The sequence below is a fragment of the Chionomys nivalis genome, chromosome X (genome assembly GCF_950005125.1).
Source record: "Chionomys nivalis chromosome X, mChiNiv1.1, whole genome shotgun sequence".
Taxonomy (NCBI): domain Eukaryota; kingdom Metazoa; phylum Chordata; class Mammalia; order Rodentia; family Cricetidae; genus Chionomys; species Chionomys nivalis.
In genome coordinates this window covers 20,868,093-20,882,514 of record NC_080112.1, presented here as the reverse complement: position 1 = coordinate 20,882,514, position 14,422 = coordinate 20,868,093, and the positions used below count along the sequence as shown (strand labels likewise).

Here is a 14,422-nt window from a genome sequence, read left to right as displayed (position 1 = left end):
TCTTCCACCCAACAGATAAAGTGCATTCTTCTCACTGCCACATTATAGGCAGAAAAGCAATATTTAACAATTTAAAATCAGAAATAATTTCCTGTATCTTATCAGACAACAGTGGAATAAAACTAGGAATCAACAGAAAATCTAGTCTCAGAAAATACACAGATACTTGACAGCTAAACAATATATTTGTGTCATCAAATAAATGAGAGAAAGTTTAAAATTTCTAGAATCAAATGAAAAAAATAGAACATACTAGAATGTCTGGGATTCTATCTATTTGTCCTAAGAATAAAATTTATAGCTATACATGCTCACATTAAAAAAAAATCAGAGAGCTTGCAAGATGACTCAATGTGTAAAGACACTTTCTGTCAAGTCCAGTGAACTTAGTTCAATCACTGCAACTCGTGATGAAGGAGAGAACTGATTGTTGCAAGTTGTGCCCTCACCTTCACGTATGCATACACACACTAAATAAAAAATGTAATATTTTATTAGAAAATCAGTGATCTTGAATAAAGAACCCAAATACAGCAGCTATCAAGAAATAATAAAATGAGGGTAGAAATTAATTAAATAGACTCTGAAAAATATACAGGGGATGGAGAGGTGGCTCCGTGGTAAAGAAGTTGTTCTCACAGAATACCTGGACTGAGTTCCCAGCACCCACATGAGAGCTAACTCCAGGTTCAGTTTCACTCGGTCCAACACCACAGTCTAGCCTCCATTGGCACTGTATACATGTGGTTCACAGACATAGATGCAGGCAAAACACCTATACACATAAAATCAAAACAATTAACCTTTAAAAATACATAGGATTATCAGACTGAAAGTTTCTTCTTTAAAAGGATTCACAAGGGCTGGCGAAATGGCTTATTGAGTAATAGCCCTTGCTGTGAAAGCCTGTTTGATCCCCAGAGCCCACCGTGGAAGGAGAGAAGTGACTCTTAAAGGTTGTCCTCCATATGCATGCTTCGTCATGCTCGTACACATGTGTGTGAACAAAAATAAAATTCAAAGAAAGGTATATTTTTCAAAAATTAAAAAGGAGCTCATGGTTAGGAGACTTTGGCTATTTGAAGAGACTTTGGCTATTTTGGAGAGGGTTTGGATATTTTAGAGAGGGTTTTCATATTTTGGAGAGGGTTTGAATGTTTTAAAAGACCTTGAATATTTTAAGAGATTTTTAAAATTAAGTGTGTTTTATATTGTGATGTTAACATTGATATGAGATCTTGGGGATAAGCAAGAAAGGAAAGGTTATGGTTTAACAATGATGCGTTTGTCAAGTTGAAAAGGGGTTAATTGTCCTAACTAGTTTTATGTCAACTTGGCCCAAGCTGGAGTCATTAACTGAAGGAACCTCAGTTAAGAAAATGTTCCTACCACATTGGCCTCTGGGCAAACCTGTGGTGCTTTTCTTTTTTGATTATTGATGTGAGAGGTCCCAGATCACTGTGGGCAGTGCCATGCCCCTGGGCTGGTGGTCCTGAGTTCTATAAGAAAGCAGGCTGAATAACCCATGAGGAACAAGCCAGTAACAGCACTCTTCTGTGGCTTCTGCATCAGCTCCTGCTTCCAGATTCCTGCCTTGAGTTCCTGCCCTGATTTCCCTCATTGATGGAGTATGACTTGAGATTTATAAGATGAACTGAACCCTCTCCTCCCAAGCTGGTTTTGGTCACAGTGTCTTATCAAACACAGCAATGGAAACCCTAAGATCCCAAACCATGGCTCTGGAGTCAGGCCTGTGGGTGCCAAGATGACAGTGGACAGAGGCAAGGACAGGAGAGAAAAAAGCCAGTCAAAGATGGTTCTTGATAAAAGTGGGTTCAAAGGCCACAGTTCTGGAACTAGGCCTTTGCCTGTGGAGATAGCTACAGTAGGGGGAGGAATAGGGAGGGTTGAGGAGGAAGGGACTTATCTAGGCAGTGTCTTAGGAACAGAGTGAGTTCGCAACCTTGGTCCAGAATTAAGCTTGTGGTTTGCAGATGAATAGGAAGGAAGGAAGGAAGGAAGGAAGGAAGGAAGGAAGGAAGGAAGGAAGGAAGGAAGGAAGGAAGGAAGGAAGGGCTGGCAAAGTGTTCAAGGCCAAAGGTCAGGAACTAGGTTTGGAGTGCAGTGGGTTTGGGGGGAAAGGGTGGGGCTTTTTATTGTTGTTTTTGAGACAGGGTTTCACTGTAGCTCTGGCTCTCCTGGAACTGACCATGTAGACCAGGCTGGCCTCAAACTCACAGAGATCTGCCTGCCTCTGCCTCCCGAGTGCTGGGATTATTGCTTTTTCCTACCTAATCTTCTGCTCTTTTGGGTTTCTAAATATTTTATTTCTGTTGTCATTTTGACTTCCAATGTATACATTGTATGAAAAAGACACTGTCATGTTGTTTCTTTTTCTGAAAATCTGATGTTCCAACATCCAGTCTAGGACAGAAGACAAAATAGAACGATTCAAGAAAGCAGTTGAGTACTATTCAGTCACAACCAAAATCTCTTCACTGCCAGTGGGTCCTTCCTTTCTAGGTAAGGCTTCCAGCTGCTGTTCAATTGAGTTTATCCCTTAGGGCCAAGAGTAGAATCCCTTGTTTCTGCCTGTGTCCTGCCTTTTCACATTTATAGGTGGGGGGATAATGCCATTTCCTTAGCTTGGGCTTCTTCTACTACTAACCCTCGTTGTGATCTGGTATATGTAAAAATAGCCCTGTCTTTGTCAGCAAGCTCAGTTTTGAATTTGACTTCTGTGGCTTAGTAGCTGAGTGATCTCGTCATTTCACTTTTGTATGAAACATGGCTCCCAATACCTATTACATAGGGTTGTTACTGTATTAAATACTTTATAGAGGATCCCTGGCCTGGGCGTGCCCCGTATCCATTCCGCCAGTATCACAGCCGCCAGATGCTATCTCATCATGGAACCTTCATGCCGCTTACTTTCTTGATGGAAAGGCTAGGATTAATTGCTGCCACTGTAAATTTGGCATGTTTATCAAAGTGAACTGTGAACTCAGTTCAAAGGAATTAATATTGAACATGCCATCCAAAAAGTAGCTTGTGGACACACCTGTGCATAATCTCAGGCTCAAGGGCCCAGCTTAGATATCTTGAGGATGTCAAGACTGTGTAAGGAAATCCCACAAGAACAAAAAAGACAGATTTGTGGAATAGCCCATAGTAGCTGGTCAATTAATTATAACTTTTTGTGGTGCTAGGGATCTAACCTGTGGCTCCGTGCATGCAAGGCAAATGCCCTACCGTTGTTCCACATCCTCAGATCATAAAGTATAACTTTATAACAGGTTTTTTATGCAGTGATGGTTTAACAGAATGTACTAAATATGGCAAAATGTTTAGGATTGGCTGAAGCATAGAACTTTTCTTGGCTTCAGGCTTTCGAAATAATCGGCTTGGCAATCCTCCTCTTCCACGGAATCAAATGGGCCCTATTTCTACTGGAAAGCCAGTGGTAAGTCTTGTTTATTACATGTTCATTAAGGGGATTAAGATCACTTGCTTACCTTAGACTTAAGCTCACTCCTGATTTTTACAATCTAAATTGAGCTGTTAGGCTGATTCAATGTTAATTAGACCATGCATGCCATATACCTATATCATTTTGTACCTTGAGGCTAGAAGACTACAGAAAGATAGCTTCCAAATTAGTAATCACTAAGACATTAGATACATAGGTTAGATAATGTCACAAAATATTTTTTTAAATTTTTACTTAAAAAATTCCACCTCCTCCCCTCCTCCCACTCCTCTTCTCCTCCCTCTCCAGTCGCAAGAGCAGTCAGGGTTCCCTGCCCTGTGGGAAGTCCAAGGTCCTCTCGCCTCCATCCAGGTCTAGGAAGGTGAGCATCCAAACAGACTAGGCTCCCACAAAGCCAGTACATGCAGTAGAATCAAAACTCAGTGCCATTGTCCTTGGCTTCTCAGTCAGCCCTCATTGTCCGACATGTTCAGAGAGTCCGATTTGATCACATGCTCCATCAGTCCCAGAGATCTCGTTTGGTTCATTTTCCTGACTCTGATAAATTCTATTCAGATACCACTATCAAAATTATTTCTAAGTATTTTCAGTAGGTATTCCTACTTCAACAGTTCCTACGATTGCTATCATCTACTCTGCTGCAGCTTCTGAGGAAACCATACTGCGTCCTGGTAAAATGTTAAATATCTTTTCCATCTGTTTTATCCTTTAGTTTTCTCGCCAGGTGCCCCAGAAAATGAAATATCCTCCACCATTTCCGGTGGGACCCAACTCGCCTCTTCTCTTCTCTCATGGTGTGGGGGAACCCCACGCTTTTCCTGAGGATCCCATGCTACAGGACAGTTCCTTTAACAACTGGGCTGTTTCTTATGACTCTTCAGCACCCCAGTTTCCTAACTGCTTGCCTTCCAAAACTTCACCTCCTTTGGGACCAGATTCTTCCCACTCCTCTTCCTCTGATGCTGATGAGGCAAATGGAGCCGGTTCTGAGTAAGTATCTGTGTAAACAACCAGAAGAAAGGATTTCAGAAAAAATGCAGAGAAGTGGATGCTCTTGGCTTCCTTTCATTAGTCTGTCCTTTGGCCTTCTGCAGGTGGTAAGTTTTAGATATCTAGGGCATATAGAAAAGGCAGTTGCTTAGGAAATCCTAACGTGAATGCGCTACATAGCCTGTCTGTCGTTTTTCAGTTTGTGAGGAACATAGATTGAAGGATAAAGAGTTTATATAGTTGAAATATTGGAACAGTTCCTTAGTAATGAAGATAGGTCTCATATACTGGTTTGATTGTTTTCAGAGTATTCCTCTAAAGACATTCAGAGCAACTTTGAGATCATAATTTTAATTATTTTCTTAGACTATGGGTAGACTTTAGACAGGATCCAGAGTGGCTTCCATGACTTTGGAGTCTTTGGTCTATGTCAGGTAAAGGAGGCCAGGGGACAGTGATGACCGCTGAGAGGAAGATGTCAATGTCCAATCCTAATCCATTATCTTGAGGGTTTCTCAGAGTCCTTGGGATCAGGCTAGATGTCTTGAGTGGAAATATTTTTATCAACCTCCTTTTCTGTCTTCTGCTGTTTGTGAATTTTTTAGTCACATCCCAGAAGCACTTCCGCAACAGCCTGGATGGGAAGATTCCAGTGGTGACAGAGGGTCTTGGGTACAGCCTGCTGATGCTGGAGTTTCAGAACCTAGCATAAGTGATAGCGAACCTCACATCCCATCTCTGTTATCTATGTCTACAAGGAACCACATGGACATCACCATTCCACCTTTACCTCCAGTAGCTCCAGAAGTCTTGAGGGTTGCTGAACACAGACACCGAAGGGGTCTTATGTATCCGTACATTTACCATGTCCTTACTAAGGTGAGAGAGCGCACCCATATCCACCTCCCAGATACTGCTCCACAGGATCTCATAGTTACTAAGTTACAGAAGCAGTGGAGAAAGGTCAGAGAATTGGTATTTTTATGCAGGGAGAACAATCCTAAGGATCGAACCTAGGGTCTCACACCTGCGAGACAGGCACTCTAGCATTAAGTTATTTCCCCAGCCCTCTGGTCATTGTATCTCAAGAGGTACAAGGAAACTGTGTATGTCTGTGCACTTCTTTGCGTTAAGGGCCTCAGAAAAGGTGAGATTAGTAGGAATTGTGACTAAGCAGTAAAACAAATAAAAGACTCCAAGAGAGAAGTTTAAATTGTAAGATTTGTGGATGGAAGGGGGCAGAAGAGAGGTGGGAGGAGAGAATGGGAAGAAGGAAGGAGGGGGAACTGTGGTTAGTGTGTAAAATAAATGAAAAAATAATTAAAAAAAATAATACCTTGTGGTGGTGGCGCACACCTTTAATCCCATCACCTGGGAGGCAGAGGCAGGTGGATCTCTGTGAGTTCAAGGCCAGCCTGGTCTACAGAGCAAGCTCCAGGACAGCCAAAGCTACATAGAGAAACCCAGTATTGAAAAGCAAAATAATAATAATAATGGAAAAGATTTTGAAGTAAGTAATGTACTAAGTTAATAGACTGTGGTTCTGAAGGCACCGTCCGTTATCCCTGCCTCTATTTCTGCACACCTGCTATTCTTCTCTGGTCTTAACACACAAATTACCCACAAAATGTCCAAACCCGCCGTGGTGGCACAAGCTCTTAATACCAGCAATCTGGAGTTAAAGGCAGGTGAAGCTCTGAGTTCCAGGTCAAGTTGGTCTACATAGCAAGTCCCAGTCCATCAATAGTTACACAGTGAGACTCTGTCTCAAAAAAACCAAACCAAACAAACAAAATGTCTAGGGTCAATTCTCTCTGATAGTCAATATAATCCATCAAATATGAGACTTTACAAATGGAATATAGCTTATGAGGTGGCTGAACTCAGCTGGGATTCTTACAGCTTCCTTCTAATTGGAAAGGCTCTCTGAATACAAATAGTACATTTACTGTCTTGACTCCAGAGACCACAGTTCATTATTTGTTATTTTCAGCTCTGCTATAAACCTTGAAGAATTCATTTTCTTCTTTTTCCTGAACTATTTTCTTATTAGGGTGAGATTAAAATCCCCGTATGTATTGAGGATGAATGTAACATGGAGCTGCCTCCAGCTGCTCTCCTGTTCCGGTCAGCTCGTCAATATGTGTATGGAGTTCTCTTTAGCCTAGCAGAGACACAGCGGAAAATGGAACGTCTGGCCATACGGCGGCGGTTACCTCTGGAAGGTAGGTATGATTCTAGCTGCAACAGATCTCTCTATGCTGGGCACAGGGTGAGGTGGAAGAGCCTATGTAAGTATACCATACTTTGGACTATAAAGCAGTCTTTAAGAAGATGCATCATTTTCCAGATCATGCATTGAAATAAGAAATGCATGGAGTGAGCCCCCATTCTGAAATCATGGAACATTCAGAGTGTGTATTCCTTTTAAGAGCAATGGTGGGCTTTGAGAATGTAGGACTTTATCTTACAGTCTCTCTTCTTCAGCAAGGATTTTGTTTTAGAATATGATCTGTGGATAGTTGAAATTTTTATGTTGTTGTTTTAAACAAGAATGAGTTAGTTAAATTAGTATATCCAAAAGAATAACTTAGGTTTCTGCTTCCACGAAGGTAAATTAAATTAGATCTACTTTCCTTATTCTTCTTGCTAAGTACAACTAGAATTCTAGGACATTGTATGTAGGGAAAAAACAAAAGCACAACATACTCCGGAAAGTAGAGGTTGTTGATGGCCTTGGGATCCAAGGTAGGCTAGAGTAGTAAGTTCTCTGGGTTCCCTTTTCGTCTCATACGTCACAGACTGGATGTAGAACAATTTGATAGGGAATCTAGAAGGCTCTACCCCTGCAAACTGATCCCCTCTGCCTGGAAGCCTGCAAAGGGCCAACCTAGTAACACAGAAATGTTTAGGTAAAAACTGCTTTATTCAAGCCAAGCACCACCAAAGAAACTGTGTTTCATCCTCAGCTTTACCAGCAAAGACCTTACAAATATCTTCCATCACCAGGCTGCGGTTAAGTATGCTGCTTTACCCAATAGCACTGAGGAGGTGGTGAGCAAGGCCAAATGAGGACTCAAAACATACTCAAAAACTTGCCTGTCAGCAATGACTGTCCACCTACAGTAGTCAGAAAATGTATGGTAAAATACAAGATTTGAATAAAATTCAGAACCTTTTAACTTAAAACTCACATATTTGGACTTAAACTGAAAATTCCTTATCATACCGAGAATTAGGAAAGTTTCAAATTTAGATCTCAGACAGCTTAGAAAGAAAATGATGATAATTAGAGAAGAATTTCAAAGCAACTCATAAAAATGTTTTAAATATGTTTTTAATAAATAATTGCAGACATACTCAAAACAAATTGAGCATAGAAAGATAGCAAGATGGTTCAGTGGATAAATGTACTTGTGCAAATTCCTGGAACCCCCGGTGAAAAGAAAGAACAACTCCTGCAAGTTGTCCTCTGACTTTCACACACATCCCATGGCATGCACATACCACTCACACACACACACACACACACACACACACACACACACACACACACACAAAGAATATTTACAGGATCAAACGTAGCTGGGCGCTGGTGGCGCACGCCTTTAATCCCAGCACTCGGGAGGCAGAGGCAGGTGAATCTCTGTGAGTTCGAGACCAGCCTGGTCTACAAGAGCTAGTTCCAGGACAGGCTCCAAAGCCACAGAGAAACCCCGTCTCGAAAAACCAGAATAAATAGATAGATAGATAGATAGATAGATAGATAGATAGATAGATAGATAGATAGATAGATAGATAGATGATCAAATGTAAATTAAGAACTAAAAAAAATACAATAGAGTATAAGCCTTGCCAGTTGTGATGGTTTGCATCTTTCATCCCAGGACTGTAGTGGTGGAGACAGAAGAATTAGGAATTCAGGATCATCCTCTAGGTTATATAGTAAATTTGAGCTATCCGGAGCTACGTGAGAACACTTTTCCATGAACAAACAAACAACAAAACAAAACTGTTCAAGAATAGTTCAGTGGCGGAGTAGGCACAACAGTAAGGAGAGTCAGATAATCTGAAGAGAGAAAAATACAAGTTATGCAGTTAGAATAATAGAAAATGATCTGAAAAAAATCAAGACCTGTAGGACTACAACAAAAGATCTAATATTTGTATAATCAGACTCTCAGAGAAAATTAGAATGACATTTGTACAAAAAAATCCCATAATAAAGTCAATTCCTTTATGTGATAGTTTCCAAGGAAAGAATAATTATAAATAACAGGTGATCTTTGATGAGAAGCCTTAGAATTCAGAAGGAAATATTCAAACATTTCTAGTACTGAAGAAGAGAATAAGCAGCTATCTTAATTACTTTTCTATGGCTGTGATAAAACACCATGACCAAGGTAACTTCTAAACAAATGGTTTAATTGGGTTTCTGGTTTCAAGGAGTCAGTTTTCTGATGGTGATTGTTGAGCAAAGGCATGGTGGCAGGAGCAAAGAAGAGTTTACATCTTTATCCACAGACATGAGGCAGAGTGAGATCCCACGGGAATGGCAAGAGTCTTTTGAAACCTCAAAGCCCACCCCCAGGGCCACACCTCCTAATTCTTCCCAAGCTACTAACTCCCCAAGTTCCACTAACTAGGGACAAAGCATTCAAATATATGAGCCCTCATTCTCATTCAAACCACCACAGCAACACAGTTATTTATTAAGTAAGATCCTTTGGTAGTGAAGAACTAGGTTAATTTTTCTCACAAGCAGAATGGTAAAAGAATGAGCCTTGGAACATCAGAAAAGAAGAAAAAGTCAAAATAATTGATATGTATAACAGACATCCTTGGAGTTTGTAAGTGTGTGGCACTGGAACAACAATTCTAGCAGTGTTTCAGTGTGTGTGTACAGAAGCTGTTTAGGGGCACAGATGTGGCTCCGCAGCTAAAGTCCTGCTGCCAGTGACAACCTGAGTTTGATTCCCAGAACCCACGTGCTGGAAGAAGAAAACCACTTCCGTGTGCAGGCTATAGCATGAATATACCCCCCCAAACACACACTAAAATGAGGAAAAAAAATTTTGAAGAGAATATATTTTAGACAAGTATAACTGGTGGAGGATAAAGCAGCTTTTCTTCATTTGTACTGGTAAAATACCAATATCTACAAGTATGATTTATTTACTTCCTTATTTAGTCTTAGTGCTAATGAGTCAACCCAGGGCCTCATGTATGCCAAGCATGCACTCTACCACAGAGCTACATCCCTGTTTTCTCTTTGTATATATCTTTAATGAATATGATTGATATTAAATTATATAGATAATGCAGCTGGGGATGTTGCTCCATGGTTGACCATGTGCCTAGTATGTCTGATGTTGTAGGTTCAACTTCTAGCACCTGTCCAAGAAGAAGACGAACAGAGATAGCCAGGAATGATGGTGCACACCTTTAATTCCAGCATTTGCGAGGCAAAGACAGGTGGATCTCTGAGTTTGAGGACAGCTTGGTCTACATAGTAAGACCTCATCTCAAAACAAACAAAGAAGATACACAGAAATAACACTCAAAACAACTGTTACAGATAAATCAAAATAGGATTGTACATTCAATCCAGGTAATTCATAGGAAGGGAATAACCATAAAGCAGAGCAGGGACAAACAAAACATACAGTAGCACAACTAGAATGATAGATTTACTCTCCAATATATAATAACGACATTATTATGAGTACATCTTAGAACAGTGAGTATGTGCTGTAGACTGAATGTTTCTGTTTTCACAGCCTACCACATTCATGTGTTGAAATCCTAACCCATCAATATGTTAGTTATAAGACAACAGTCATGAATAGGCCTTGTGTCTTTTTTAAAGGAACCCTGGAGAACTACCTTTCTTTCTGCCATGTGGAAATATAGGAAGATAGTTATCTGTAAACTAGAAAGTAGGCCCTCACCAGATGCATCTTTCCACACTTGGGTCTAAGACTTTCGTGCTTCTAAAACTTTGTGAAATAGATACCAGCTCTTTATAAGCCATCTAACTAGTCTATGACTTTTTGAGACAGGGTCTCACTGTGCAGCTCTGGCTGGCCTGGAACTCACTTTGTAGACCAGAATGGACTTGAACTCACAGAGATCCACCTGTCTCTACTTCCATGTGCTGGGATTAAAGGTGTACACTACTACCTCTGCCTTTGGTGCTTTTTTTTCATAGCAACTCAAACAGATTAAGACAGTATAGATATGAAAAATTCTTATAATTAGCCTATATCATGTGTATAGCGAGTTCAAGGCCAGCCCGAGCCTACATAGCATGCTGTCTTAGAAAAACAGAGACAAAAATATTAGTAGAATTCAACTATATATATATATATACATACATTCAATGAATAATCATATATCATCATATATTGATATATGTTTATATCAGTGGATACGGAGAAAGCATTGGACAGAATGTGACATGCATTCATGATTAAAAAAAACTCTCAATAATGTTGAAACTGAAAGGAAATGCCTCGTTTAGGTTATGAAGTGGATGCTGCACATCTCAAATAACTGCGATCATAGAGCAGGAATCTGAGATGTACTAGAAGCCATGATTTTATGCTCTACTTTCTTTCACTCTGGTAAATCTAATTGATGTTGGATTTGAAGGACTTGGGGATTTGGGTTTTGGAGACAACCTCTGTTGCCCAGTGTCTGCTAATCCCCCAAAGTTTCTAAAATTTAGAGATTTGGCTTTAGTTTTGAGAATTTAAAATCTTTGGAAATATCCAGCAATCTTTTTTGAAACCATTTTTCACACCATTCTACCTACCTTAGATAGGTTTCTTAGTCTATTCTGCCACATCTGCTTAAAAGGGAGTTTCAAAGGATTTCAAAAACTATGTGGCATGGGATTTTGATTTTTCTTTTGCAAAGTAAACACTATGCTCCACAAAAAAAATGTTGTCATGACAGTTCACTTCCTGGATTTTCATGAGAATTAATGTAATAATTAGGTATAAGTTATATATATATATATATATACACACACAAACATATAGATATATATCAACTGTCTAACAAATACATATGGCTCCTAGTATTTATAGTGCTAACAATAACAATTACAGTGACAAAAATGTAAAGCTATTAAAGTGCAATAGATCCTGCCGTCTGTAGCCAGCTACAGTAATGTCCAGATTCTCTAGAGCCTGTTTTTCCTTACTTTCCTTCTTTCAGTTCCTCCTGTGATTCTTAAGGAATGGTCCGCCTATAAAGGGAAATCACCTCAAACCCCTGAGCTGGTGTCTGCACTCACATTTCGGGAATGGACTTGCCCAAACCTCAAGAAGCTCTGGTTAGGCAAAGCAGTTGAGGACAAGAACAGGAGGATGCGGGCTTTCCTGGCCTGTATGAAGTCAGACACGCCCAGTATGCTCAATCCAGCCAATGTTCCCACACACCTGCTGCTCATGTGTTGTGTACTCCGGTAAGACATCTTCTTTATGTGATTTTTTATAGCATTTCGAGGTGAAGAGATTTTTGTTTTATGCTTGACTTAGCCTTCAGAAACCTTAAGCATGGATATTATATGGATATGGATAGTCTCAGCTTATGATCTCATGTCACCATTAGTACATGCATGACTTCATTTTATTTCATTTTTTGTAGATTCCTTTCTTTTTATTTTATGTGGACGAGTGTTTGCCTGCAGCTATGCTTGTACACCATGTGCATGCAGTGCCCCCAGAGGCTAGGAAAGGCTTTGCATCCCCCAGAACAGGAGTGACAGATACTGTGATGGCTGCTGGGAGTCAAACCCCAGGTCCTCTGGAAAAGCAGCAAGTGCTCCTAAATCACCTAACCATCTCTCCAGCCCTGATTTGTTGATTTTACTTTAGTTTTTGTTGCCAGGAGTCCTCATTCGTTGTTTAATTTTTTGATTAGCTAAACTATTACCAAGATTCCTTCTTTTTCATGCATCCTTTGCTGTGGCTGATCTTCTCCCCCACCCCTCCTCTCTTGCATCTCTTTTCTCCCTCCCTAGTTAACCCTCCTCCATATCCCCTTTGCCATTTTCATTTCACATGTATTGTACTATCCTCTTCCACTTAGAGCCCCTTTCTCCCTTCTGGGACCCATTTCTAGTATCTTGACCATATACACGCTCACTTCCACCTAAATACACATATATAAAAGTTACCAGGTAATATAGTATATTAGAGAAAATGTGGTATTTTTCTTTCCAACTTTAGGATACTTTACACATCATTCTGTTTCTTGCATTTCTTTCTTTCTTTGAATCTTAATTTTTATATTAGTTTATTCTAATAGTGTCTTAGTTAGGGTTACTGTTGTTGAGATGAAAACCAAGACTAAAGCAACTTGGGGAGGAAAGGGTTTATCTGGTTGCACTTCCATGTCAAAGGAAGTCAAGACAAGAACTCAAACAGATGAGATCCTGGAGGCAGGAGCAGATGCAGAGGCCATGCAGGGACACTGCTTACTGGCTTGCTTCCCTTGACTTGTTCAGCCTGCTTTCTTATAGAACCCAGGACTACAAGGCCAGGAATGGCACCACCCACCATGGACTGGGCCCACCCCCACTGGTCACTAATTGAGAAAATGCCTTACAATTGGATCTCATGGGGCATTTCCTCAACTGAGGCTCCTTCCTCTCTGATGACTCTAGCTAGACAGAAAACCAGCCAGTGCGAGTAGACTCTAGTGTTACTAAGCTTGTCTGAACTCCTGTGCTCAAGCCATCCTCTCTACTCAGCCTCCCGGGGATTGTACTATAAGCACAGATTGTCATGCCTATATCCATTCAGTGTTATTTTTTTAATCTGCCCACATTCATGTATGCGTAAATATTAATACTATTTCATAGTATTTTACTGATTAACTGATGGGTGATTCTTCAAAGTTCTTTGGGAGTTCATTCCATGAGTTTAAAAACTACTTTTGAAAAACTGTATTTATTGATTTTGTGCATACAGGCATTTGCTTGCATGTATGTCAGTGCATGCAGTTCCCGCAGAGGTCAGAAGAAGCTGTCAGAGTCTTGAGAAAGGAGTTAGAGATGATTGTGAGCCGCCATGTGGGTAATGGGGAATGAAACTATTGAGCTCTCTGTATAACTCCCAGGAAACACTTTCATGAGAGGTTTATTATAGTGTTCCTTTATCAGTATATCTGGAGGATCCAGAATAGAACTTCTGGATCCTATAAAGCAGTGGTTCTCAGCTTTCCTAATGTTGTGACCCTTTTGTGCCATTTCTCATGTTGTGGTGATCCCAATCATAAAATTATTTTAGTTGCTACTTCACAACTGTAATTTTGCTACTATTATGAATTGTGATGTAAATATTTTTGGAGATAGAGATTTGTCCAAAGGATCCTGACCCACAGGTCGAGAACCACTACTATAAAATGTGCCTGTAAAGTTTTCACTAAATATTGCCAAATTGCTGTAGATTGTAGCTATACTAATTCACTACTTAGAATAACACTTAGGTTTTTCTATTTCTTCATATTTCCAGTAATAATTGTCATATAATCAAAATTCAGCAGATTTCATGCAGTATCTTGTCATTTGTTTTTCACCGATGAAGATGACCTTTGCTTTTGTTTTGCCTTTAATGCCAAAGATTAAATGCAAAGCAGTTGTTCTAACCCTTAAACTACACAGTATGCCTGTTTTTCTGGTTTTGTGCCTATTAGCAATTTGAGGTTCCTGGTGTTTTTAACTGTCAACTTTTTAATTACTTAATTCTATATCTATTGATGTTTTGACTACATGCTTGTGTTGTGTACCACATGCATGTCTGGTGCCTTTGGAGGCCAAAGAAGGCATTGGATCCCCTGGAACTGGAGTGGCAGATGGTTGCGAGCTGCCATACTGATGCTAGGAATTGAAATTCAGTCCACTAGAAGAGCAGCCGGTGTTCTTAACTG

At 40.1% G+C, this 14,422-nt stretch overlaps 1 protein-coding gene across 4 annotated transcripts in view; it reads left to right on the top strand.

The window, feature by feature from the left end:
* The window catches only part of Fam120c (family with sequence similarity 120 member C), a 172,704-nt gene that overhangs the window by 72,685 nt on the left and 85,597 nt on the right, over positions 1-14,422 (top strand). For 3 of the 4 annotated variants that reach the window (XM_057759232.1, XM_057759231.1, XM_057759234.1), the window contains exons 5-10: positions 2,424-2,523; positions 3,387-3,463; positions 4,203-4,480; positions 5,086-5,359; positions 6,534-6,705; positions 11,705-11,954. In XM_057759232.1, the coding sequence (XP_057615215.1) occupies positions 2,424-2,523; positions 3,387-3,463; positions 4,203-4,480; positions 5,086-5,359; positions 6,534-6,705; positions 11,705-11,954 (1,151 nt within the window). Of the gene's footprint in view, positions 1-2,423; positions 2,524-3,386; positions 3,464-4,202; positions 4,481-5,085; positions 5,360-6,533; positions 6,706-11,704; positions 11,955-14,422 lie in introns of those variants that run through there. The other variant, XM_057759233.1, reaches the window with a different exon arrangement.